We start from the raw sequence: 26,950 nt of genomic DNA on the forward strand, positions 1-26,950 counted from the left end.
CCATTTATCCTTTTCTTTGTCCATTTTTCATTTGTGTTCAGGGAATCCCAGTGCCTAGAAGGCTGCAAGGCACAGGACAATTTACAGCATCAGCACACCAAGGTAGTTCTACTTGAAAGGCATTTTTCATGAGTTCTTTCAGGTATCTTTAAAATCAGAAATTTCAAATTTGGATTATACAGATGTTCAAAAAAGAAGATTTGGGAGTGGTGCGCCATTCCTCACTCTACCAGTCATACTCTGTGTGAGCTCAGGGTGCATTCCCAGCTGCTCTTTCCAAGGAAGGACCTGATTGTAATGGCTGTGTTTTTCTTACGGTTTAAACATACATGGAAAGGTAGAAATAAGTAAATAAATAAATAAGTACATAGTATGTATCTTGTGTATGAAAACCTAAAGGTTTTAAATGAAGGGAATGCTGAATCTTGTTATTATAGCTGAGAAAAATGATAGAGTCAGAGAAACTTGGTACATTCAAGTCCAAGTAATTCAGTGTAATAAGAACAAAGTTTGAAAAGAAATTTTGAAAAAAGTAGGTAACTGCCAGGGCCAAATCATTTCAGATTGTCTTGGTACACTATCCTAAGGATCTTTTTCTTTTCCTTCTTAAATATACACTTACTGAGAACATACTACTAACCAGGTGCTGAGAAATATCTGCCCTTCAGGGACTTACAGTCTATTGAATGGAGAGAATATCTTATAATTAGATTCTTGGCTGGGGCCCTGCTAAAAATTCCTGCATAGCCCTGCTAAAAATGCTAGTTCCGGTTCTGAAGGAGAAATAATTAAAATGAAGTTGTTTTTCTTCTGTCCTGGACTGATGGTATTAGTTCCCAGTTTAGTAAACAAGGACATTGAAGGACTGTTGACTGTGCCATATATGAAGGAGAGGGGTGTCGTGTGGGAGAAATCAACGCATGAAACATCCTATAATTGTGCTAATTAGAAGATTTTCAAGGTCTCCTTTTGAGATCCTGGAGTTTTGTGTCTTCTTTAGTGAAAAGGAGTTGTATTTTCTCTTCTGAAGCTGCAATGTTAATGTGACAGCAGGAAACCCAGCTTAATGACACAGGGGGAAAAATCCAGTTGAACTTATTGGAAATGAGAGGCTTTCAAACTTGTAAACTTCATAATTGAAATTGCCTATTAAGCTGTTTAACCCTTGGTAATTTGATCCAAACCTCTCATTTAAGGGGAAAATGGTTAATTTAACAGTGCTTTAAACCAGCGTGGTAATTAACCAGCTGCTTTAATTATAGGAATTGCCCCCAAACTGTATTTGAAAATGCCTTTTTGCCAAGTAATTCCAGTAGATCAAAGACAGAGCAAGCATTCGCAGCACTTTTACCTAAGATGTGTCATCATCTTGAAGAGCAGTTTTGGTTCTGCTCTTTGAAACCACTGATGGGCGATTGAGTTTCTGTGTGTTTAAAACTGGTGCTTGGCATCTGAGTTTTCTGTTTTTATTTACACACAATGTTTTACTTAGAATGGAGGCATGGGAGAACTATAACTGTGAAGTAAACTTAATGATCTTTATTTAGGGCAGCAAAAGAGTTTCACGGAGACCGTGACATTTGAATTGGCCCTACAGGCTTGTAGGATTTTGCCTGGAAGAGAGGTGTAGTCTTACCAGGACAGACAGCCTGGCAAGGCACCCAGGCATGAAAACAGCATGGCTTATATACAACGACTAGTGTAGCTCTGTGACTGAGGAGCAAGGTGTAATGGCCTGGAGGAGTGGGAGGACCAGAAGATGAAGTAGCTGGAAATAGATTTAAAATCAAGGTTCTTAAATGCTTACCTAAGGAGTAGGTCACTACTAAAACAGTTTGAAATGTGGCAAAGACCTTCCCTGTCCCATTCATTGTTGTCTCTGTAGTACCTGGTATAGTGCTTGGCATATAGTAAGTACTTAAAAAAATTGTGTGCAGTAAATAAATGGTTGAATGAATGAAAAAGGACATGATTAGATTTGTGTTAGAAAGATTTGTCTGTCATGGCTGTACCACCATGGGCTCTAGCAGGAGAAAATTTCTCAAAGAAAGATAAGTAGAGGGGTTGGGATAAAGTCCAGGGGCCAAAAGGAAAGTAAAAGGGGGTAAACTAAGTCAGCCTAGGATCAAAAAATCTCTCTGGCTCTTTAAACCACAAGAGTTCTGCTACTCCAGATATTACCAGTTTTGCAATGGAGAATTTGTTTCCTTACGTATGACCTGTCTGTCTGTGGAGAGCTTTGAAACAGGTTTTTTTCATTTTTCTCTTTTAGGTGGGATTCTACTGAGTACCAGTCGGCAATATAGGTCAAAACCCACTCATGGCATTGGAAGATACAAGCACCTAATTAAGGAACAAGAGGTAAAGAGGCAGGAGTCCTTTAGAAAAGGATGGTGTGCAGCTTTTGCAAAGATGCAGAGATCAGATATGTGTAGACTGGATAATAGTGGAGCTAGAAAGGATGGAGGTCACATCTCATTCCTCTCTGGTTAGTTGGGATATAATCCAGATTGGAATTGTTTCTACCAGCTCCCAACCTTTTCCCTAGGCCAGGTTATCACGGTATTTAGCAAATGTTTTGGTTTATTACTTGAAATACTTTATAAAAGCATCTTCTTGTTAGATATAGCTCTCACAGTGGAAATGATACATTCACTTTAGTTAAATGAATGGTCTGTGGCAAGTAGAGGTGGATTGACATTTTCAGCAAGTACTGATTTTTATAGTATTTGCAGATTTAAAATGTATATGTGTTCCTTGGATTTGTTATCACAGGTAACTTGGAGTTGGTTCTAAGCACCTCTTTCTCTGACCCAGTTTCAGGAGTGCGTGTGTGGTGGTTAGATTTCAGTGCATATGCAGAGGATTTTGTGGTGATGTGGATACATCACTGCCTTGAAAGTCAGAAGGTCTGGCTTGGAGTCACAACTCTATCACTTCCCATAAACGCACTATTAGCTAGGGGCCTCCCTGGTGGTGCAAGGTGTTAAGTCTCAGCACTATCAAGCTATTGGCAGCCACTGCAGCATGAGTTCAATCCCCTGCCAGGGAGCTAACCCACATGACGCAGTATACTTCAGTATATTTCAGCAGTATATTTTCATAGATCTGCCTGTGAAGCTCCCCATTCTGTCTCTGGTGAATCATCTTACCGCTCCCCAACCCTGCACCTCTGGCCTACACTCCACTTCTTATATGCATAAATAAATAAATAAAAAATGGTACTGTTAGGAGGAAGATTTTACTATCTACTTTGGAAGATTTCAGCATTACTTTTGGGTCTTTGGCTTATTTTAATACTCCCACATGACCATGTACACCCCATTGCTGCTTTCCCCTTGTTAGAAGTCCAGACCTGTTTGGGCAGCAGAAGTCACTCCACTTGCCATTTTTTCCTGAGCATCATCCTTATATCAAGGGTTTCATGAATATGGCCATGTCTGAGGCTTAGATGAGGCAGGCAGCCCCCCAGCAGGAAACAGATGGATTAAAGCAGTTACTTTACAGTGGGAAGAGTACTGAATTGGAAGCCAGGAAGTTTGTGTTCTGGGCTTGGTTCTGTCACTTAATAGCTTCATGGCTTTGGGTAAATTAACCTTCCCCCTCAGGGCCTGGTGCGTCCTGATAGTATATGTAAAATGTTTTTTCTGTGTGTATTTTTCTGGGAAGAGAGTGCTTTGCTTTTATCAAACTCTTAACAAAGGTTGAGAAACTCTGGATTAGAATATTTTTGAGAATCATTCAGCCATGCTGTTATGAAATATTTATCAAACATCTATTATGTGTTAGGCACTATTAGGGGTGCCTTGCCTGTTCAGACTGGGTAGCAATAACATTTTACAGAATGAATGAATACAACCTGGTTCATGCTCAGAGGAAGCTGGTACACCATTAGTGATGAGATACAGATAATTATGGTGCCAGGCAGAAAGTGACAAGTGCTAAAAGGAAGATACAAAGTGCTATTAAAAATTCAGGAGTGATTTACACCCTTTCTGAGTTGCGACCCTTCAGAGTACGTTGTTGGAATTGTTTTATTTTGGGACATCCCCCTTCTAAAAGTCTCACATAAATTAGCAGAAAATAAAATTAGTTTTGTTTGGGTGTGTACTTTTTTTTTTAAAAAATTTCTTGGGATCCAGGGGCCTCCCCGGTGGCACAGCGGTTGAGCGCTGGGTTGCGAAGCTGCCCGCAGCCTCTGCAGCGCCGGTTCAATCCCCGGCTGCTCCCGGCCACCGGAGGAGGGTCCCACATGGCGCGCAGACCTCTCCTGCCGCCCACTGCTCCCCTCAGCAGTGTACTTCGGTCCTTCTGCCTGCTCTGCTCCCCGCTCTGGCTCTGGTGAATTCTCTCACCCTCCCGCGCTTCTGACTGTACCCAGTGCATGTATAAACCAAACAAACAAACAAACAAATAAATAAATAAAACATGCCTCTAAAAAAAAAAAAAATAAAAATTTCTTGGGATCCAGGGGCCTCCCTCGTGGCGCAAGGGTTTAAGCACCGCACTGTGAAGCAATCTGCAGCCTCTGCAGCACGAATTTGATCCCCGGCTGGCCAGAGCGAAACCCACATGGCGAAGCAGACCTCTCCTGTCTCGCCCGCTGCTCCCCTCAACAGTGTATTTCAGTCAATCTGCCTGTTCTCTTCTCCACTCTGTCTCTAGTGGATCCTCTTACCCCCTGCATCTCTAGCCTGTACCCAGCTCTTGTATGCATAAATAAATAAATCTTTAAAAAAAAAATTTATTGGGATCCTCCCTCAAAGACAATTGCCTGCATATATTCTGCTGTGACCTGCTCCTTAGCTGATATAAAAAGCAGCTTAATGCTGGGCCTCCCAGGTGGCGCAGGGGGTTAAGTCTTGGCCCTATGACTCTATCTGCAGCCACAGTGGCACAAGTTCAATCCCCGACCAGGGAGCCAACCCACATAGCACAGCAGACCTCTCCTGTCTCACCTGCTGCTCCCCTCAGCAGTGTATTTCAGTAGATCTGCCTGTTCTGCTCCCCACTCTGTCTTTGGTGAATCCTCTCACACACACACCCCCACCACACCTTTGGCCTATGCCCCAGCTCTTGTATGCATAAATAAATAAATCTTTTAAAAAAAAGAAACTTAATGCCATGTTTAATGCCAACTGTCTCTATCTTTCTAACTTCTCCCATCTATGGATACTGTACTTTAACTGCATTGGGCCGCTTGCTTTTTATCCACATCATCGTACTGTTATTCAAGGTCTCTCAAGTGCTATTCTCTCCACTAGGAAGACCTTTTCTCCTTCTTCACTTGACTAATACATCCTCACCCTTTAAATCCCAGTGAGGAAGCAGGATGTTGAAAGAAAAAAAAATGCATCTCCCCTTCTGAGAAACCTTCCTGAATTACTTGTACTGGGTTACTTGTCCTATCATGAGCTGCTAGAGTTCCTTGTGTTTCCACTCGCCTAAGACTTACTGCTCTTTCTTAACTGTCTGTTTTGATGACTCTCTTCACCTCTAGCTTGTGAGCTCCCTCAGGATAGAAGCCATGTCTCATTTTTTTGTGTATCCTCAGTGCTCAACAGAGGACTTGGCATCAAGTAAAGCGCAGTTGATACAGTTGATTGAGCTCAACTGAAATGTAGTTATTGGAGTTTTTCTAAGCTTTTGTAAATACGTAACCCACTATCTGCCAACAATTGGCTGCAGATGAGCTTGGTTACTTGAAGAGAGTAATGCTGCCTTGGTTAGAGCTGTTGACTTTTCTCTGATGTGATTCATTGTCCCGGGGTGGCTGGCACAATAGTGCTGAGTAGTGGTGGAGATTGCTGTGGGTGCCTCCCTTCCTATGCAGTACTGCAGGAAACTGAAAGCTTACAGAGATTCTGTGCCAAGTTCCTGTCTGTTTTGCTCCTCTGGGAGCTGGACTGGATACACTCGAAGGCATCTTCTGACCCCCTACCTCTCCCTAAGCCTAAAACCTAGAAAAATCAATAAGTAGCCAGATTCCCATTTTTTCCCCCTCTCAGGGTGGGGTGTCTATTCTCTTGAGTCCCACATCCCTGAAACAAGACTTAATTCTATGCATAAAGTCCCAAGCCCTTGCACAATTTCTGCTTGTGTAATTTCTTCATTTCTTCTTCCAAGGACTCCACATTCAGTCTTATGACTTCTGAGCCTTGGAAAGAAAAAGGGTATATGCCTCAGCTCAACTTCCCTTATTAATTCTGGTTTCTCCCTTTATCATCTTTTGGTTTCCTTTATCTCTTTCTTACATATCCTGGTTTATAACTCTAGGTTGGTTCCCATCCCTCCATGCTTATGATTTTGTGCTTCATGCTTCCCTGAGAAATTGGTGAGAGAGGAGAGAGACAAAGGAAGCTTCCTCTTGAGTGGCAGCATGGGGGGTGAGAGCAAACCATGGGATCCCAGATCTCTTATAGCACAGACCCTGATTCCCTCTCAGTGATTGCCCTCTGCACCCTGTGCAGGTATATTTCCTCACCACACACACTCATGCCTCTGTGCCTTTGCACATGCTCTTTCCCCTGTGTGACATGATACCTTTCTTTTTTTCCCCTCTCATCCTATGAGATCCAGCTTGACTGTGGCAGTGAGTGATCACATTTCACAGCATATCTCTGTAGCTAACAGTGTCTTAATGCATAGATCTCTTGATTCCCTCAAGGTCCTGCATTATTCTGTTAACTTTAAAAGGCTTAGGATTGTTTGGAGTGATTTTTATTGTAGAAATAAAAATAATTTAGTCCTTCGCACTTGTATAGTGCTAGGTGATATCTCCCAAGACCACTTATTTACCCTCAGCTGTTGCCCAGCCTCCAATCTTGAGGTAATAGCAGCCCAAGAATCAGAGAATTGCCTAGAGGAAGATGTGGGAGAGTGAAATGGAGACAATATAAATTGCTATCAGTTCATAATTGTTAAATGTTATGTTTTCCAGGATCTGGGGCAAGAAAGTAAGGTATATATTTCTAACTCAAACAGTTTACTTCCTATTTATAGAAGGACTGCCATGAATTATGATAACCTTTCTCTTGGAAACATCCTGCTGTTTTTACTGTTGACATAGAGGAGGTGTCTATCAGTTCTGACACCTATTTATTTTGTTGTAGCACCCATAGATAGAGTAGTTCTCTCAACCACAAGTCTGTGAGGAAATTGTGGCATCATTCCCAGAAAAAACAGCATATCAGAATTACTTTATGGTGACAGTCCTAGCTTCCTAGGAATAGAAAGATTGCTTTTGCCAATGTAGTTGTGGTAAGGCTAGAAATGGATGATTAAGACTGGCTTAGAGAGAATTGTTTTAAAGTAACATCCATGTATTCTCTCAAGACTACCTCTTATACTCATTGAAAAGAAAAGCTATCAGGGCCTCCCCGATGGCGCAGCAGTTGAGCGCTGGGTTGCGAAGCTGCCCGCGGCCTCTGCGGCACCGGTTCAATCTCCGGCTGCTCCCCGGCCACCGGAGGAGGGTCCCACATGGCGCGCAGACCTCTCCTGCCGCCCGCTGCTCCCCTCAGCAGTGTACTTCGGTCCTTCTGCCTGCTCTGCTCCCCGCTCTGGCTCTGGTGAATTCTCTCACCCTCCCGTGCTTCTGACTGTACCCAGTGCATGTATAAACAAAAGAACAAACAAACAAACAAAATAAATAAATAAATAAAACATGCCTCTAAAAAAAAAAAAGAAAAGAAAAACCATCAGCCTAGCATCTATGTGCCAGGCATGCTGAGCACAGGTAGTCTCTTCCTACAGAGTGTGAGTGTACAATGTGCTGGGAAAGATAGTGCTTGAAAATGTTACTAAATACATGTGCTAAATGCTTTACTAGAGGAATGAATTAAATATCAAGAGAACAAAGATGAAGAAGCAGTTATCCCTGAAAGGGTCAGTGCAGGTGTTACGGAATTCATCTCAAAAAACATTTATGAGGGCCTCCCCGGTGGCACAGCGGTTGAGCAATGGGTTGCGAAGCTGCCCGTAGCCTCTACAACGCCGGTTTGATCCCCAGCTGCTCCCCGGCCACTGGAGGAGGGTCCCACATGGCACGCAGACCTCTCCTGCTGCCCACTGCTCCCCTCAGCAGTGTACTTTGGTCCTTCTGCCTGCTCTGCTCCCCACTCTGGCTCTGGTGAATTCTCTCACCCTCTCGCGCTTCTGACTGTACCCAGTGCTTGAATACATACATACATACATACATACATACATACATATCTTTAAAAAAAAAAATTTATGAACCTGCACCCTGGCACTAAGTATGTAAAGTGCTCACAGTCCTCTACGAGCACCCAGTGGTTAGGTTAACTGGAAACACTGGGGCAGTAAAGGACATAGTAATATAACTATAGAATTACAATTTTGTCTAATCCATGGTTATTAAAGATTCTCTTTGAGGAATCTATGACTCGGAATAAATCACTTAACCAAGTCACTAGTAATTTCCAGAGCCAGTATTTTTGAACTGAGGATGGTCAGAACCTATCTAAAGTCTACGCTATTTCCAGTTCATGTAAACTCAAACTATTTTGAGCTTTACAATAATCGTAGGTGTTACAGATGAAGGAATTGATGCCTAGAAAGGTCACTCATTTTGCTTAGTTACTAAGCAAAAAGTGAAGATTTGACTCTAGATTTTCTTTGACTTCCTTCTAAGTCTAGTACTCTTCATGCAGCAACAGGCTATATATGCCTCTTGCCATTCCAGTCAGGGCCAGGCCTTTTGTCTAGCATATGTCTCTTGTGCTTGCCATTTTGAGTTATCAACATAATCACTTGATCTTTATGCACATCTTATTATTGACTGTTCATTGTACCATCACCAGATCATCCAAGTCCTCAGATGTAAATTTTATTTCCAGTAAAATTTTTTTAAAACAATAAATTTTATTTCCATCACCAGAATTTCTTGAAACTGAATATGCCCCAGGCATAGTCGACCTTTTCCTCTGAAGATTAGAATGATAGAATTCCCTCCCAACTTTCCCACCTGGATAATGCTATCTGTATACTACCTGTATACCTGTATACTTTTTTTTTTTAAAGATTTATTTATTCATGCATACAAGAACCGGGGTACAGGCCAGATGTGCGGGAGGGTAAGAGGATTCACCAGAGACAGAGCGGGGGAGCAGAAAAGGTAGACTGAAATACACTGCTGAAAGGAGCAGCAGGCGAGACAGGAGAGGTCTGCTGCACCATGTGGGTATCTCGCCGGCTGGCTGGGATCGAACCTGCACTGCAGAGGCTGCGGACAGCTTCACAGCGCTGTGCTCAACCACCTGCACCAGCAGTATAGGCCCCTATACCTGTATACTTTTGCAGGAACTAGAGGAGTGAGCCTAGAGCTGGAATTACAGACCCAGTGTCCAGCCATGGCTAGACAAAAAGTGGTTATCTTTGTCATATTTTTGTAACCTTCAACAAGTTACTCCTCCTTTCTGGGTCTCAAATTCTCCTTGTATAAAGTTATAGAGAAAAGGAGGCAAAGATGAAAGTATCTTTGAAATTCCTTTGGGATTTGTAACCTGTTATTCTAATCTGATTCCTTTCTCCATCTGCTCTTTTTTTTTTTTTTTTAAGATTTATTTATTTTATGCATACAAGAGCTGGGGCACAGGCCAGAGATGCAGGGGTGAAAGTTTTACCATAGAGAGAGTGGGGAACAGAACAGGCTGACTGACTGAAACACACTGCTGAGGGGAGCAGCGGGCGAGACAGGAGAGGTCTGCTGCACCATGTGGGTTGCTCCCTGGCTGGCCAGGGATCGAACTCATTGCTGCAGAGGCTGAAGATTGCTTCATAATGTGATGTTTAACCCCTTGCGCCACCAGGGAGGCCCAATCTGCTCTTTTCTTTTACAAAGAAAAGAGTTTTTCTTTTTCTATTGCAAAGTTTCTCAATAACCTTATGCAAGTAACTTACCTTGAGAAAACCCCAGTCTGTAAAATAGAGGTGATAATGTGAACATTTTGTATAAAAAAAGTGTAGTAATTTATCCTATGGCCATGTTGGGGAACATAGTGCAGTCCTACAGAGACCTAAGAATAGCCATCTTGGGCCCTGCCATAGTGAGTCCAGGTCAGTCAAGAGTGCCAGAGTTTGATGGTGGACAGTAGTCATCTTCCCTACCACCTTTCTCCTAGCCTCCCTTTCTTCCCTGCCTGGCTCCTTGCTCAGGCTTCTTTAATAGTTCCCCATGGCAGTTATGAGATCTGAACTCAAAAAGTAGGAATAAAAAGGAAGGAATGGATGTAAGAAAGACTGAGCAGGTAAAACTATAGGAACTGCTATCTGATATTTTATGCAGTCAGCTCTTGCTAGCTATGCTGTACCCTGGCTCAGAACTGAAATATAATATCACAGTCAGCTCCTGATGGTACAGATCACTCCAGACAGATCTAGGCTGACATGGAAAAGCAAGTGAGATGCCAAGAGGGATTCTGAATCAGCTTTCTTTTTTTGTTGTCTTAGAGCAACACTTTTCAAAGAGCCCTTATGTTACACTCGGTTAAGAAAAGATTCCTGGAGGCTGCAGAGAAGTTCCTACCTTCACTGAAAAGTTTCAGCCTTTCCCTATTGCATTCTGACTTTAGCCTTCTTTACAGCTCACTGCAGGGCTGTCATGATGAGAAGTGTGGATTGCTGCATTTGGTCATGGGTGTGGTAGGCTCTGAAGAAGAGAGAAGTCACTGTACCTTGATGTTTAATTTCTAAAAGCTGAATGACCCTGAAATGGCCCCCAGTGTTAGGAACTTCAGTAATACAGAGATTATGGTGAAAAATCCCTGTATTGGGTGTTAAAAGATCTAAATTTTAATTCCTAGGATCTGTACTGTCTAGCTCTGTGACTTTGGAGGACATATTTAATCTCTTTGAGCTTCACAGTATTCCCATGCAAAGATAAAGAACTGGGACAAAGTCATCTCTAAATGCCTTCCTGTTCTAAAATCCTAAGATAATGATTCATTGAATGTTTTCTTTCTGTCAGGACCTGTACTTGATATGGGAAATACAAAAATGAAAATAGTAATGAACATTAACATTGATTGTCTATGTGCCACAGATTGTATCATTCACTTTTTATATGCACTATTTTTTTTAAAGATTTATTTATTTATGCATACAAGAGCTGGGGTACAAGCCAGAGATGGGGGGGAGAAGAAGATTCACCAGAGAAAGACTGGGGAACAGAACAGGCAGACTGACTGAAACACTGCTGAGGGGAATAATGGGTGAGTCAGAAGAGGTCTGTTGCGCCATGTGGGTAGCTCCCTGGCCAGCCAGGGATCAAATTTGTGCTGCAGAGGCTGCATATTGCTTCATAGTGCGGTGTTTAACCTCTTGCATCACCAGGGAGACTCTATATGCACTATTGTTTTCATTTCCTGGAACATTGCTGTGAGATAAATAGTAGTGACCTTGTGAAAGGAGCAATTCTTGGTCCTCTCTCTACTTCTCTGAATTGGGTCCCTGCCTTCTTAGGTTGACTTGGATAGCAGCAATGTGAGGGAAGCATTCCAGATGCTCTGCCAGAAATAACTGCTGTGGCAGCCACAGGCTATTGGCTGTTAGACAGGGGTGACTTAAAACAGGTAAATGGAGATAAGTTTGCCCTCTCCCATTTTCTAAAAATAAATCCCAACTTTTTACCAAGTAACAAATCTTATTATAAATCTCTAATAATAAGACAGTGTGCTATTGACTTAGGAATAGACAAGTAGCCCAAGGGAACAGAATAGAGTACGGAAACATAGAGAATCATCTCTATGGGCATTTAATATATAACAAAGGTGACAATGCCATGCAGGGATGCTGGGTCAATTGGATTGAATGACCATGTGAAGAAAAAATAAAAGACTGTGGACTTCTGGGCCTCCCCGGCGGCGCAGTGGTTGAGCGCTGGGTTGCGAAGCTGCCCGCAGCCTCCGCAGCGCTGGTTCGATCCCCGGCTGCTCCCCGGCCACCAGAGGAGGGTCCCACACGGCGTGCAGACCTCTCCTGCCGCCCGCTGCTCCCCTCAGCGGTGTACTTTGGTCCTTCTGCCTGCTCTGCTCCCCGCTCTGGCTCTGGTGAATTCTCTCACCCTCCTGCGCTTCTAACTGTACCCAGTGTTCATATGAATAAATAAATAAAGAAATCTTAAAAAAAAAAAAAAAAAAAAAAAAAAAAAAGACTGTGGACTTCTATTTCACACTGTACAAAAATAATCACCTAAAATGGATTGAAGGGCCTCCCTGGTGGCGCAGCGGTTGAGCGCTGGGTTGCGAAGCTGCCCGCGACCTCTGTGGTGCCGGTTCGATCCCTGGCTGCTCCCCGGCCACCGGAGGAGGGTCCCGCATGGCGCGCAGACCTCTCCTGCCGCCCGCTGCTCCCCTCAGCAGTGTACTTCGGTCCTTCTGCCTGCTCTGCTCCCCGCTCTGGCTCTGGTGAATTCTCTCACCCTCCCGTGCTTCTGACTGTACCCAGTGCTTGTATAAATAAATAAATAAATAAATCAAAATAAATAAATAAATAAATAAATAAAATAAAATAAAATGGATTGAAGATCTAATGCAAATATTGAAATAATTAAACCATGATAGGATAACATATGAGAATATCATGATGATCTTTTTTTTTTTTATACTTTTCTTTTTTTTTTTTTAGATTTATTTATTTATTTATTTATTTATTTATACAAGCACTGGGTACAGTCAGAAGCGCGGCGAGGGTGAGAGAATTCACCAGAGCCAGAGCAGGGAGCAGAACGGGCAGACTGACAAAGTACACTGCTGAGGGGAGCAGCGGGCGGCAGGAGAGGTCTGCGCGCCATGTGGGACCCTCCTCCGGTGGCCGGGGAGCAGCCTGGGATCGAACCAGCGCTGCAGAGGCTGCGGGCAGCTTCGCAACCCAGCACTCAACCGCTGCGCCACCGGGGAGGCCCTATCATGATGATCTGAAGGCTTACAAAGATTTCTTTTTTTTTTTTTAAACAGTTTATTTATTTTTTTAATAGAGGCATGCTTTATTTATTTATTTGTTTGTTTGTTTACACAAGCACTGGGTACAGTCAGAAGCGCGGGAGGGTGAGAGAATTCACCAGAGCCAGAGCGGAGAGCAGAGCAGGCAGAAGGACCGAAGTACACTGCTGAGGGGAGCAGCGGGCGGCAGGAGAGGTCTGCACGCCATGTGGGACCCTCCTCCGGTGGCCGGGGAGCAGCCGGGGATCGAACCGGCGGGCGCGGGCAGCTTCGCAACCCAGCGCTCAACCGCTGCGCCACCGCGGAGGCCCTTACAAAGATTTCTTTAACAGAATCATAAAAGAAGCCATAAAAGAAAGAATGAGTAGATTGGACTACATTGGACTACATTAAAAATAAGAACTTCAAAAATAAAAGGAATCCAAATTGGAAAAGAAATAAAAATATCACTATTTATAGGTGACATAATATACACAGAAAATCCTAAAGGCTCCACCAAAAAATATTAGAATCAATAAATTAGTGTGTAAAGTGGCAGGCAACAAAATTAATATACAAAAGTGTTCCTATATGCAAAGAAAAAACTAGACAATAAATACAAGAAAACAATCCCATTTACAATTGCATAAAAAAAAATTAAGGGGCCTCCCTGGTGGCTCAAAGGGTTAAGTTGCAACCTGAAGCTATCAGCAGCCACTGTAGCACAAGTTCGATCCCCAGCCAGGAAGCTACCCATATGGTGCAGCAGACCTTTCCTGACTTGCCCGCTGCTCCCCTCAGCAGTGTATTTCAGTCAATCTGCCTGTTCTGTTCCCCACTCTGTCTCTGGTGAATCCTCTCAGCACCCCTCCTCTGGCCTATACCCCAGTTCTTGTATGCATAAATAAATAAATGTTAAAAAATTTAAGTACCTACAAATTAGCAAAGGAGGTGAATATCCTATCCAACAAAAACTATAAAAGAAATAAGACACAAAGAAATGGAAAGATTTTCAGTGTTCATGTGTTGGAAGAACTAACAGTTAATATGGCTATCTTACCCAAAACAATATACAGATTCAATGCAATCTCTATCAAAGTTCTAATAGAATTCTTTAAGAAATAGAGCAAAAATTACTGAAATTTGTGTAGAACCATGAAAGATCCTGAATAGCCAAAGCAATTCTGACAAGAAGAAAGGAGGTATTATACTCCCTGACTTCAAACTATACTACAACGCAATAGTTATCAAAACAGTATGGTATTCAAGTAAAAATAGGCATATAGACACATGAAATAGAATTGAAAGCCCAGAAACAAACCCACATTTATATGAATAGTTAATATATTACAAATGAACCAAGAACATACCCTGGATAAAGAGGTCTCTTCAACAAGAAGTGTTGGGAAAATTGGTCAGCCACATGCAAAAGAACAAAACTAAACTACTATCTCACATCATAAACAAAAATGAATTCAAAATAGATCAGAGACATAGATGTAAGACCTGAAACCATAAATACCTGGAAGAAAACATAGGTAGAAACACTACAACACACTGACTTCAGGAGTGTCTTTACAACAGCAAGGGAAATAAAAGTCAAAAAATAGGACTACATCAAATTAAAAAGCTTCTGCACAAAGAAACTATCAATGCAAAAAGATACACTACTGAACTGAAGAAGATATTTGCGTATCATACATCTGACAAGAAGCTAATATCCAAACTCTACAAAGAACTCATACAACTCAACAAAAAAATTGAATAACCCAATCAAAAAGTGGACAGAACAGCTAAGTAGATACTTCTGTGTGGAAGACATACAGATGGCCAACAGGCACATGAAAAAATGCTTGTTGTCACTATCAGGAATATGTGAACCAAAACCATAATGAAATACTACCTAAGATCTATGAGGATAACCCTTATCAAAAAAGATAAGAAGGGCCTCCCTGATGGCACAGCGGTTGGGCGCTGGGTTGCGAGGCTGCCTGCAGCCTCTGCAGCGCCGGCTCGATCCCCGGCCTTAGGGCGAGGGTCCCACATGGCGCGCAGATCTCTCCTGCCGCCTGCTGCTCCCCTCAGCAGTGTATCGTCACTCTGCCAGTTCTGTTGCCCGCTCTGGCTCTGGTGAATTCTCTCACCCTCCCGCGCTTCCGACTGTGCCCAGTGCTTGTATAAATAAATGAATAAATGTTTAAAAAAAAAAAAGATAAGAAACTAAAAGTGTTGGGGCCTCCCTCGTGACCTAGGGGTTAAATCTATCATCCCTGTGGCCTGAGTTTGATCCTGGCCAGGGAGCTAACCCACATGGCACAGCAGACCTCTCCTGTTTTGCTTGCTGATCCCCTTAGCAGTGTATTTCAGTAGATCTGCCTGCTCTCCCCAATCTGTCTCTGGTGAATCCTCTCCCCCCTGCACTTCTGGCCTGCACCCCAGTTCAATGCAAAAATAAATAAATTTTTTAAAAATCTGGAAAAAAAAGGAAGAAACTACATGTATTAGAGAGGGTGTGGAGAAGAAGGAATCTTTGAATGCTGTCAGCTTACACAGCAGCTTACACAGATTGATATGCCCTTTATATGAAAGGGAAAGATTAAAATAATTTTTCTACTATTCAGTTCTTAAAAGGAAGACAGTATAAAGAATTGCAGAATGTAAATGTTAGGAGGGTTGGAAGAAAACTAATGCTGAACTTCTTTGCAATTGATTCCTTTAATATTCTAAGGACTCATTCCTCAGAAAATTGTGTACACATGTAAATTTTTACTTGTGGGTTTGGGGTTGAAAGATCCTTTGAAATTTACTGTGGGTTCTAGATTAAGATTCTGTGATGTATATAACCTCATCAATTTAAAACATGTGTTGGGCCTCCCCAGTGGCTCAGTGGGTTGAGCACAGCACTGTGAAGCTGTCCGTAGCCGCTGCAGCGCCTGCTGTTCCATTCCCAGCCGGCCAGGGAGATACCCACATGGCACGGCAGACCTCTCCTGTCTTGCCCACTGCTCCTCTCAGCAGTGTCTTCGGTCCCTCTGCCTGTTCTGCTCCCCACTCTGTCTTTGGTGAATCCTCTCACCCTCCCGCACCTCTGGCCTATACCCCAGCTCTTGTATAAATAAATCTTAAAAAAAATAAATAAATAAAACGTATTCATGTTAAATTAATGCCAACAATATTCCCTCTCCTTTCATTGGCAGATGTTAAAGCCTAAACTGGCAAGGGAAATTGTCCATTCCTTCCCAGGAGAATGTCAGTTTGTAGTTGGGTAACCTGGGAGAAAAATGGTGAACAAATTTATTTGAAAGACTGATTTCTGTTTATTGACAAAATGGTACTATTAGAATTTATTGTATAATACTTTGATTTATTTCTCTGTTCGTTTTCTATTTAGCCCAAGAAGAAGAGGGGAAAAGTGGAAGTGAGACCCATTAATTTGGGGACCGATTATGAATATGGGGTTTTAAATGTTCACCTGACTGCATATGATATGGCCTTGGCAGAGAGTTATGCCCAGTATGTTCACAACCTCTGCAACCGTCTCTCCATTAAAGTTGAGGAAAGGTATGAAGGATGCTTTTGTACGTGTTTTTGGTGTGGGTAGCATGCTTTCTTTTTTGTTATTGTTATTAAATGAGATTTTGAGACATAATTTACATTTAGCAAAATTCACCCTTTTTAGGTATGTAGTTGCCACAAAAATAATTTCACTTGTAGGTGGAATATAGGGAATCTGAACAATGGGTGGCAGTGGGGAGACCAACTTGCAGGCAAACCATAGATCTGAGGCATTCTGGGGGGGGTGAAGTGGGGTCAAAACAGGGGAGGAAAGAACATAGGGACTATGGTGATGGTTCACAGGTGCTGTGTGGGTGGGAGAATTGGGGGACTTCACCTGAGGGGGGAAATCAAATATTGCACAAAAATGAACAACAATTTAAGAAAATGAAAAAAAAAAAAAACCAAAGTTCCATTAACCCAGAAAATTCCCTTGTGCCCGTCCGTCTCCTCTATTCTCTCAAATCCCTGGCAACCACTGATCAATTTTCTGTTATTTTAACTTCTTCAGAACATATTTTCTTTGATGGCATGTCTGTTCCATTTTTAATATTGGTTTGTCTTATTGTTGAATTATGAAAAGTTCATCGTCTGTTTTTGGATACCAGTTCTTTTTCAATTTGTATTTTGCAAACATTTTCCTCCAGTCTGTCTTACCTTTTGATCTTTTTAACCAATGTATTTTGAACAGATAGTTTTTCAGTTTGTTGAAATTCAGTTTATCAATTCCTTCTTTTATTGTTTGTGCTTTTTTGTGTCACAGCTAAGAAATCTTTGCCTTACTGAAAGTCACAAAGATACTTTCTTTTTTTACACATACTTTCTTATGTATCATGTGTAGGTTTTTTTTTTTTAAAGATTTTTATTTTTATTTATACAATAGCTGGAGTACAGGCCAGAGGTGCAGGAGGGTGAGAGGATTCACCAGAGACAGAGTGGGGAGCAGAACAGGCAGACAGACCAAAAGCACTGCTGAGGGGAGTGGCAGGCGAGACAGGAGTGGTCTGCCGGGCTATGTGGGTATCTCCCTGGCCGGCTGGGAATCGAACCCGTGCTGCAGAGGCTGTGGACAGCTCCACAGTGCTGCTCTCAACCCGCTGCGCAACTGGGGAGGCCCTAGGTTTGTTTTTTTTTTTTTGTATATGATATAAAATATGGGTCAAAGTTATTATTATATTTTTTGCCTATGCATGTTTAGTATTCCAGCCCCATTTGTTTCAAAAGATTTTCTTTCTACATTGAATTGTTTTAGTGCCTTTGTTGAAACTCAATTGACCATGTATGTGTAATCTGATTTTTCAACTGTATTTTGTTACATTGATCTGTATAATTCTGCTATACCAGTACTACACAATCTTGATTGTTGTTATTTGGTTATTAAAACTACAACTTCCTTCTTTTTTTCAATATAATTTGGCTATTCTAGGTCCTTTGGTTTTCCTTAGAAGTCCAAGGATTAATTTATCCATTAGTTTATCAGAAAGGAGCCTGATAGTATTTTGTTGCTTATTTTCTTGCTTATTCTGTTTCCTCTGATCCATTAACATGGTATATCTGCCTATTTATTTAGATATTCTTTGCCTGTTCTACTTTTTTTTTTTTTTTTTTTTTTTTTTTTATAGAGGCATGCTTTATTTATTTGTTTGCTGGTTTGTTTGTTTATACATGCACTGGGTACAGTCAGAAGCGCGGGAGGGCGAGAGAATTCACCAGAGCCAGAGCGGGGAGCAGAGCAGGCAGAAGGACCGAAGCACACTGCTGAGGGGAGCAGCGGGCGGCAGGAGAGGTTTGCGCGCCATGTGGGACCCTCCTCTGCAGAGGCCGCGCGCAGCTTCGCAACCCAGCGCTCAACCGCTGCGCCACCGGGGAGGCCCTGTTCTACTTTTCATTTACTCTTTGAATTTGTTGGAAAACTGTAAGGGAGAAGAACTAACATTTGCTGACTACTCCAGGCCAGGCACTTTACATATCTTATCTCAGTGTTTCCAAAAGTGTGGGAAGTCCTGTGGTTTGCCTTAAATAACATTAAATCACATGGTGAGAAATTTCTTACTTTTAAATTCTCAACCTAATTATGTCAAGAAGAAATTCTTGGTGTGGTGCTGGTATGTCCTTAGCAACACTCTAGCACTTCCTATTTTTATAACAGAGGAGACCTCAGGTTCAAAAGCCTTGGCAAGCAGTAGTATCTAACAGAATTTTATAACATTATTTTGTTTTCACTGTGTTTATTTCTTATTTTTATTTTTTTTAATTGAGGTAACGTTGGTTTACAACATTGTTTGTGATTTAGAGGTATAGGATCTCCCCTTCTGGTGTTGTCACCACCCCACCCCACCACTAAAGCACCCATGATCCTCACTACAATCCATTGTGCTCCCTCACTGCTTTGTTCTCACCCCCTCCTTACCTTTCTGATAGTCTCAGTTCTGCAGTCAGATTTCTCGGGTTTGTTATTGGTTTGGTTTTAACTGACCTTTGTTTTGTATCTCTATATTTGATGTATCAGTGATACCATCTGGTATTTGTCTTATCCTTCTGACTTACTTTACTTAGCACTATTCCCTCCAGTTCCATTCATGTGGCAAATGTCAAGAGTTTTTTTTTTTAATAACTGAGTAGCATTCTATTATGGGTCAACATCCTGACCCACTTATGTTTTTGATCATTTTATTTATTTTTAACTTACCTTCTATTTATGGCAACTAATACTGCTTTTCTATTTATAGCAGTAATATAAAGTCAGGCATATTGAGGTATAATTTATAGTCAATAAAATTCACCCTTTAAATAATCAGTTTTTATATGAGTTTTGACAAATACCATCATCATCCAAAAGTAAATACTGGGCCTCCCCTGGTGGCGCAGGCTGTTGAGTGCAGCGCTGTGAAGCTGTCGCAGCCTCTGCAGTGCCGGTTCCATTCCTGCCGGCTGGCAAGAATCCCACATGGTGCACGCAGACCTCTCCTGTCTCACCCGCTGCTCCCCTCAGCAGTGTATTTCAGTTGTATGCCTGTTCTGTTCCCTGCTCTGTCTCTGGTGAGTCCTCTCACCCTGCCACGCATCTGGCCTGTACCCCGGTTCTTGTATTCATGAATAAATAAATCTTTAAAAAAAAAAATACTATGAGAGTCAAGCTAGAGAATATTTCCTTCATCTCAGGATATCCTCTCCTATGTTTATGGTTTGTTCCTCCTGCACTTCCAGTCCCTGGGAGCTACTGAGCTATTTTTCATCCCTATAATTTTTCTCTTTTCTAGAATGTTATAAATGTAATCATGCAATATTTTTCCTTTTGAGACTGACTTTTTGCAGTTAGGATATTGTATTTGGGATTCATCTATATTATTGCCAATGTCAGGTAGTTTTTTTCCTTTTCATTGCTGAGGAACATCTCATTGAGTGGATGTAGCACAGTTTGTTTATCCTTTCACATCTTGAAGGACATTGTGTTATTTCCTGTTTGGAATAGTTATGAAAAAAGACACTATAAACATATACTGGTTTTTGTGAGAACAACATAAGTTTTCATTTCTCTAAGAGTGTGATCGCTGGGTCAGATATTAAGAGAAGTGTTTATTTAAATTTATAAAAAACTGCCAAATTGCTTTCCAAAGTGACTGTATCATTTTACTTTCTCACCAGTGATATGAATTCCAGTTGCTCCACATCTCAGGTTTCTTTTTAAGATTAATTTTTAAAGTGAGTTGATTTAAAGAAAAATATTTAATAAATAATAGTTTGAGTGGTTTGCTATTGTAGCAAAGTAATACACAGCACAGTATGGTCCTGTGGGGAAAACTATACTTTTTTACTCATTAGATATTAGTGTTACTAATTAGTATTTTTACTCATTAGATATTACTATTAGTATTACCATTTTACCGATGAAGAAACTAAGTCTGAGAAAGGCCAAAAGTCACAGAATCAGTAAGTTGTCTGGGTTTAACCCAGTTCTGTCTTGCTGCAGTATTTTCGGTTATAAAAAGCACCAGGCCTTATTTTATCTTTAAACCAAATTTGAACTCTTGAACTTTATAACAGAGTATTATTGTGCTAAACATGCTCTCCAGAAAAACTGTATAATAAACTATGACTGTAGCTCTCACAGCTGATAATACTTCAGATGTTTCAGACCTAAAGATGTGCTTTATCTTTTTCTGATGCCCCAGAGAGTTGGTTGCTTTTTCAGCACTTGACACATACCCTGTCATTCCAGTTAGTGCTTTGGACCATAATGATCTGTTTTATATAAGCTCCCCACCCCCCGGCCTGGATGTGTTCTGTGTTCTTTATTTCTTTAGCAGCTAGCTGAAGGCCTGCTGTAAGAGAGACATTAAGCTATGATTGAAAGAATGAGAGGTTTTGATAATGACTACACAATCCAGTTGTGCAGTGTACATTTCCTAAAATTTGATGAAAGCGTTTTTCACTGACTAATTAAAAAAAAGTATTGATTCTCTTTTTGCTGTGTGGTCTAGGCATTATGCTAGATATTGTGACTGAAGGATACTGAGGTGAATGGCCCTGCATTTAGGGAGTGTGTATATGTACATAATGTGGAAGATGATAAGTGAAAGAGAGAGTTTAAGGAGGTAGAGTAGTATAATGAAAATTAGAGCTCTGTTTCTCAAAGTACCAGGCTGTGAAGATATCAGGAACTTATACCAAAATGTACACTAATGCTTTGCTTCCTTAATCAAGAAAGTCTTGCTATTGAATGAAAAATGTTGGCTGAATTAAACGTTGTGTTTAGTAGCTGTGGCACACTTCTTGTCATTTACTAGTAATTTTTGCTCACCAGCAACTTGTCTGTGGACCACACTCTGAGTAACAAGCAGTTAAGCATACAAATTCTGGAATCACACTGTCTACTTTCAAATTCCAGTTCTAGTAGTTGTTGGCAACATGAACTTGGGAAATCCTGAATCTCTTTCCTCCTCTATAAAATGGGATGAGGGCCTCCTGGTGGCACAAGAGGTTAAGCACTGCACTGTGAAGCAATCCACAGCCTCTGCAGCACAAGTTCGATCCCCGGCTGGCCAGGGGTAAACCCACATGGAGAGGCAGATCTCTCCTGTCTTGCCTGCTGCTCCCCTGAGCAGTGTATTTCAGTCAATCTGCCTTTTCCCCCCTCTGTCTCAGGTGGATCCTCTCACACCCTGCATCTCTGGCCTGTGCCCCTAGCTCTTGTATGCATAAATAAATAAATCTTTTTTAAAAAATAAATTAAAATGGGGATGATAATATTCATATTTCTTTGAGTTCTGAAAATTAAATAAGATAGTATATGATAACAGCGGAGAGACTGGCACACTGTTAACACTTTGTAAATACTATTATTGTTATTAATAATGACCTTTTTTTCAGCTGGCAGTGATTAGGAGAAGCGTCTCAGAAGTTGTGGTAGCAAAGAGGCATTAAATCTTTATAGAATGTTATCACACCTACTGTGGATCAAGTCCCTGGAATAGTGTTTTAAATTCACAAAGACTTAAAAGGATGCTGTTTTTATAACCCCACTGTAGAAAACTCTGATTGCATTTAAGTAATGGCAACGAAGCAGTAACATTGGTTGAACAATTACTGTCAGCCAGCCATCTGCCAAGTACTTTTTTAAAATATTATTTTACTTAGTTCTAACAAACATCTCACATATAGTGGGTCAAAGCATCATGCTTACCACCAGACTGCCTGTATTTACCTTACCCCTGCTGCAATCTTACTGTGTGATATTTGGCAATTTAGTTAGTCTGTATCTTGGCTTCCTCATCCGTAAAACAAGATTAATAAAAAGTACCCACCTAAAAAAGCTATAGAAAAAATTGGGGGAGTTAATGTATTTAAAACACCACTATGCCCAGCAACTATTAGCTGCTATTATTTCCCATTATTATTACTAATACAGTGGAAGCTTGCTTATGGTCATACATCTGTAAATGGAAGGTCTGTATTTGAACTTCCTCTCCCCGCCACCCCAACTCCCAAAGTTTTAATACCCTCCATCTGGTTCTCCACAAAGCTTTTCTAGCATGGAAATAAGATCATGTCACTCTCATGTTTAAAGTCCTTCCATGTCTTCTCATTCCTTTACATTCCAAATAAAAATTCCTCACAAACTTGCTGGGTGCTTCATGGCCAGGGCTTACCTCTTTTGCCTTAACTCACACTTCTCTTTCCCTCTCCCTCTTCCTCCAGTTACTGGCTTTGTTTTTTGTTTTTTGCTCCACCTTACGGATTTTTGCATATACTCTCTAAAGCTCAGAATGAGTTCGATCCCTAGCCAGGGAGGTGACCCACATCGCCCAGCAGACCTCGCCTGTCTCTCCTGCTGCTCTCCTCAGCAGTGTATTTCAGTAGGTGTGCCTGTTCTGCTCCCCATTGTCTCTGTCTCTGGTGAACCCCCTCACCCCCCCACCTCTGGCCTACATCCCAGCTCTTGTATGCATAAATAAATAAAATAAATCTTTAAAAAAAAAGACTGTCTTCCCCCTTCACCTAACTAACCCCCACTTTTTTCTTAGTTTCAATTGAATGCACCTTCTTCAGAGGACCTCATTAATTTAGGTCTTATGTTATATATTTAGGAGAAGTAAAGAGTATATAGCTTTCTTTTGATAACACCTATTCTTTACCCTTGTAATTACTGGAGTGTTTTGCTTCTGTAAGGCCGGGACTGTTTCTGTCTTCATCAGCAGTCTCACCCTAAAGCCTTGCCAAGTCGCTGACATATAGTAGGCACTGAATAAATATTAGTTCCAATAAGCATGGTCATGATTCCTAGAACAACAGAATGGGAGATAGGCTGCTTTTTGTCTCTTTTCTTGCTCTTTGCGCCAAATAGCACAGAATATAAAGAGATGCTCATTTTCAGCTACTCTCTTCTCTACATTGATTGAGGTTTCCAGATTATCATATGAGGCATTCTCACTGCCCAGCTTTTCAGAGATGAAATGATTTTCTTCTCTTCTGATTTTCATTTCATCTTGATCTATTTTCTCCTGGGAGTGGGAGGGAGGAGGAAGGGCTCTGACCTTGAGATGGAATTGGGCTAGCTTTTGTTCTATAAATGGTCTGCATTGCTGCAGCTGCAACTCAATGAAAAAGGAGAAAAGGAGGCCTCTCCTGCTGGTCCCTTAATTTGCCCGCATCCCTCAGTGAGCAATTGCCTGGAGAGATGGAATCTTGCTCTTCTGGGAGCATCTTCCAAGACTGAAGCTGACCCCAGCCCTTGTGCTCTGTGGAGAGTAAAAGGATCACTCCGTAAGGTTATACTTACCTATTTTTTTAAATACATTTACATTTAAAAGGTAAAAATATAACATATCTGATAGCGCCCACAGATTCTAAGTTCCTCAGCATCCCAGAAGGCCCCTTTTTGTCCCATCCCAGGCAATACTCCCCAATGGTTGTTATGTTAGGTTGACTCTATTTTCCCCTTTTATCTTTACTATCTGATCAACCAAGTTATGTTGGTTTTGTTTTGCAGAAAATTTGGACAATACAGCAAAGTATAGATACTAAAGAAAAATTACCTACATCCTTTTACTATTCAGAGGCCTATTCTACTTCAGAATGACCGGAGGGCCTCCCCGGTGGCGCAGCGGTTGAGCGCTGGGTTGCGAAGCTGCCTGCAGCCTCTGCAGCGCCGGTTCCATCCCCGGCTGCTCCCCGGCCACCAGAGGCGGGTCCCACATGGCGTGCATACCTCTCCTGCCGCCCGCTGCTCCCCTCAGCAGTGTACTTCGGTCCTTCTATTATAGGACAGCCCCGATATTGAAAGGGTTGCCTGGCTGTGGGTCCTCACCCACGCGCTTAAAAGGGACTTATTAATGCTCTACTACAGGCACACGCAAAAGGTTAATAAAAGGTTTATTTACAAGGGAAAAGGAAATAAGGAAAATGTACAACTCAGGGAGAAAATAGGGAAATAAAGTCTTTAATGCGTCCTACCCGATCCGCCGACCTGGAAACCCAAAGTCACTCTCAGAGCTGGCCGGATGCTGCGAGCTGGCGGAGAGCCAAAATGGGGGACCCCTCCAAAGCCCACATGTCTGTGTCTGGCTTTATACCAACCTGGCTGCTTAACCCCACCCTCAGGTCCCAGCCACCTTCCCTTTGGTGGTGATGGGATTTGGAGTTCCCAGTGTCTTTGGCTTTGGCCTGGGGTGGGGGTGGAGTCCACAAAGCCTGTATGGAATTAGCTTTAGGACATCCTTTTCCCCCTATCACTTCTGCCTGCTCTGCTCCCCGCTCTGGCTCTGGTGAATTCACTCACCCTCCCGCGCTTCTGACTGTACCCAGTGCTTGTATAAATAAATAAATAAATAAAAATAAATCTTAAAAAAAAAAAATTGATCGGAGTACCCAGTAATTCTTTATCAAACTATGTCTGACTTTTCTGAGACAGTTTGAGAGCCTCTCATGCCTCCTTGCATTTGTACATATAGCTGTACTTTTTTGGAATGCCCTCTAGGCAAATACTTATGTTCATTCCTTCCCTCTTGATAAATAAAGCACTACCTCACCTGTGAAGACCTCACTGTGCCCCCCTTCTCTCCCTCTCGTCTCCTTAATATTCAGCACATACCTGCTACTGCCTTTGTCTTACTGTAGTGCAGATGTTTGTGTACTTTTTGTCTATTAAAATACTCTTCGTGAATTCCTTTAAAGCATAGACTGCATATTGACCTCAAGTGCCCAGGCCAGATCAGTGAAATCTTGTGAAAGTAACTGTTGAAGAATAAAGTGCATGCTCAGTGGCAGAAATGGGTAACTCCAGCTTTAATTAGTCTTATCTACAGAATGCCAGAAAGGAAAAACAACATTTTAGAGGTTTTTTTTACTTTTTTTTTTTTTTAAAGATTTATTTATAAGCACAAGAGCTGGGGTAAAGGCCAGAGGTGCGGGGGGGGGGTGAGAGGATTCACCAGACAGAGTGGGGAACAGAACAGGCTGATTGACCGAAGTACACTGCTGAGGGGAGCAGCAGGTGAGACAGGAGAGGTCTGCTGCGCCATGTGGGTTGCTCCCTGGCCGGGAATCAAACTCGTGCTGTAGTGACTGCGGATTGCTTCATAGGTCGCGTCTTAACCCCTTGCACCACCAACAAGGCCCTAAACTAGGTATTGTTACCATCATTTTATAACTGAGGAAACCAAGACTCAGAAAACTGACTCAATTTGTCCAAGGTCAGATAGGTCGGAAGTGACAGAGCCAACATTTACATCCAGAACTGACTGTCATGTCTCTAAATCCATTTTCTATTATACCAAATTTCCTTTTGTAGAGCTCTATCTGTGGAGAACCAGACTCTTTGCTATTAATTAATGAAACTTTGTGCAGCATGAAAAGTCAGTAATTCTATTGTTATTAGTCCATTTACCTTCATTATGATGAATTTTTTGATAAGATAAATACAGTGCTAATACCATATTTTTGTGTAGCCATCAGGACCACACCTGATCCTTACAATATGTCTAGTGATATAGGCTTAGATTGTAATCCCTTTTAGGTGTGAAGAAACTGAGACCAGGAGGAGGTAAGGAGGAATGACTTGCCTTGGTAAATATTGCTTGTAAGTGGGAGGTCCAAGACTTGACCCCTAGTTCAGTACATTTTTTCACTACATCTTGTAGCTCTGCTGAAGTTGATTACTATAAGCATAGACTATACAATAAAAGTTCTCAACTTGGAGACATTCGAGTTGAGGTCTGGAGATAATTCTGATTGTCACCATTTGGAGGATACTGCTGGCATCTGGGAAGTGTTAGGAAGATGTTATCATGTGCCAATCACCACCACGAAGAATTATCCGGTCTTAAAATGTAATAGTGCTGAGATTGATAAATACTCTTAGAACAACAGGGTTTCATGCTTCAGTTCTCCAGAAGAGGTGAAATACCCAAGGTTGGCCTCCAAAGTGTCTTGTAATAGACTTGATTCTTTTAGAAGTGGCTGTTCTTCAATAGCAACAAATACTTATTAATCATGAAGTTTTATTTTGAGTGTTATATTAGGTATGATTGGGCATAGTGAAAGACACTAGACATGATATATCACCTCAGGGCCTTTAGAGATTTCTAGAGGATGTTTAAGAGGATCTGGTTACTTTGCTCCTGGATGTAAAGAGCCCTGGATTTCAGGAACGACTGCATGCAGTAGTGGCTGTACACAGGGCCTATGCTGGGTGAAGTGGTGTGGCTTACTTAAGGGTACCCTCAAATAACTGATTGATCCTTTCCGCAGTTATGCTATGCCCACGAAAACCATGGAGGTGTTAAGACTGCCGGACCAAGGCAACAAAATGTTCCTGGACTCAGTTCTTACCACCCATGAGCGAGTGATTCAGGTACAAACTCTTGAGAGAAACTTGAAATGTTATACTGGTTCTTCTCTCTGTGGTGCCCTTCTCTTCCTTGCATGCCCCTTGAGAAATGATGTTCTCCAGGGTTCAG

General features: G+C 41.7%; 1 protein-coding gene across 1 annotated transcript in view; it reads left to right on the forward strand.

Moving 5' to 3' along the window:
• The window catches only part of MRPL48 (mitochondrial ribosomal protein L48), a 53,547-nt gene that overhangs the window by 21,235 nt on the left and 5,362 nt on the right, over positions 1 to 26,950 (forward strand). Inside the window, exons 5-7 of the mRNA XM_037522056.2 lie at positions 2,273 to 2,361; positions 16,330 to 16,499; positions 26,742 to 26,844. Coding sequence (XP_037377953.1) covers positions 2,273 to 2,361; positions 16,330 to 16,499; positions 26,742 to 26,844 — 362 coding nt within the window. The remainder of the gene's footprint in view (positions 1 to 2,272; positions 2,362 to 16,329; positions 16,500 to 26,741; positions 26,845 to 26,950) is intronic.

The sequence above is a fragment of the Talpa occidentalis genome, unplaced genomic scaffold, assembly GCF_014898055.3.
Source record: "Talpa occidentalis isolate TD23 unplaced genomic scaffold, MPIMG_talOcc4v2.1 talOcc4.3, whole genome shotgun sequence".
NCBI lineage: Eukaryota > Metazoa > Chordata > Mammalia > Eulipotyphla > Talpidae > Talpa > Talpa occidentalis.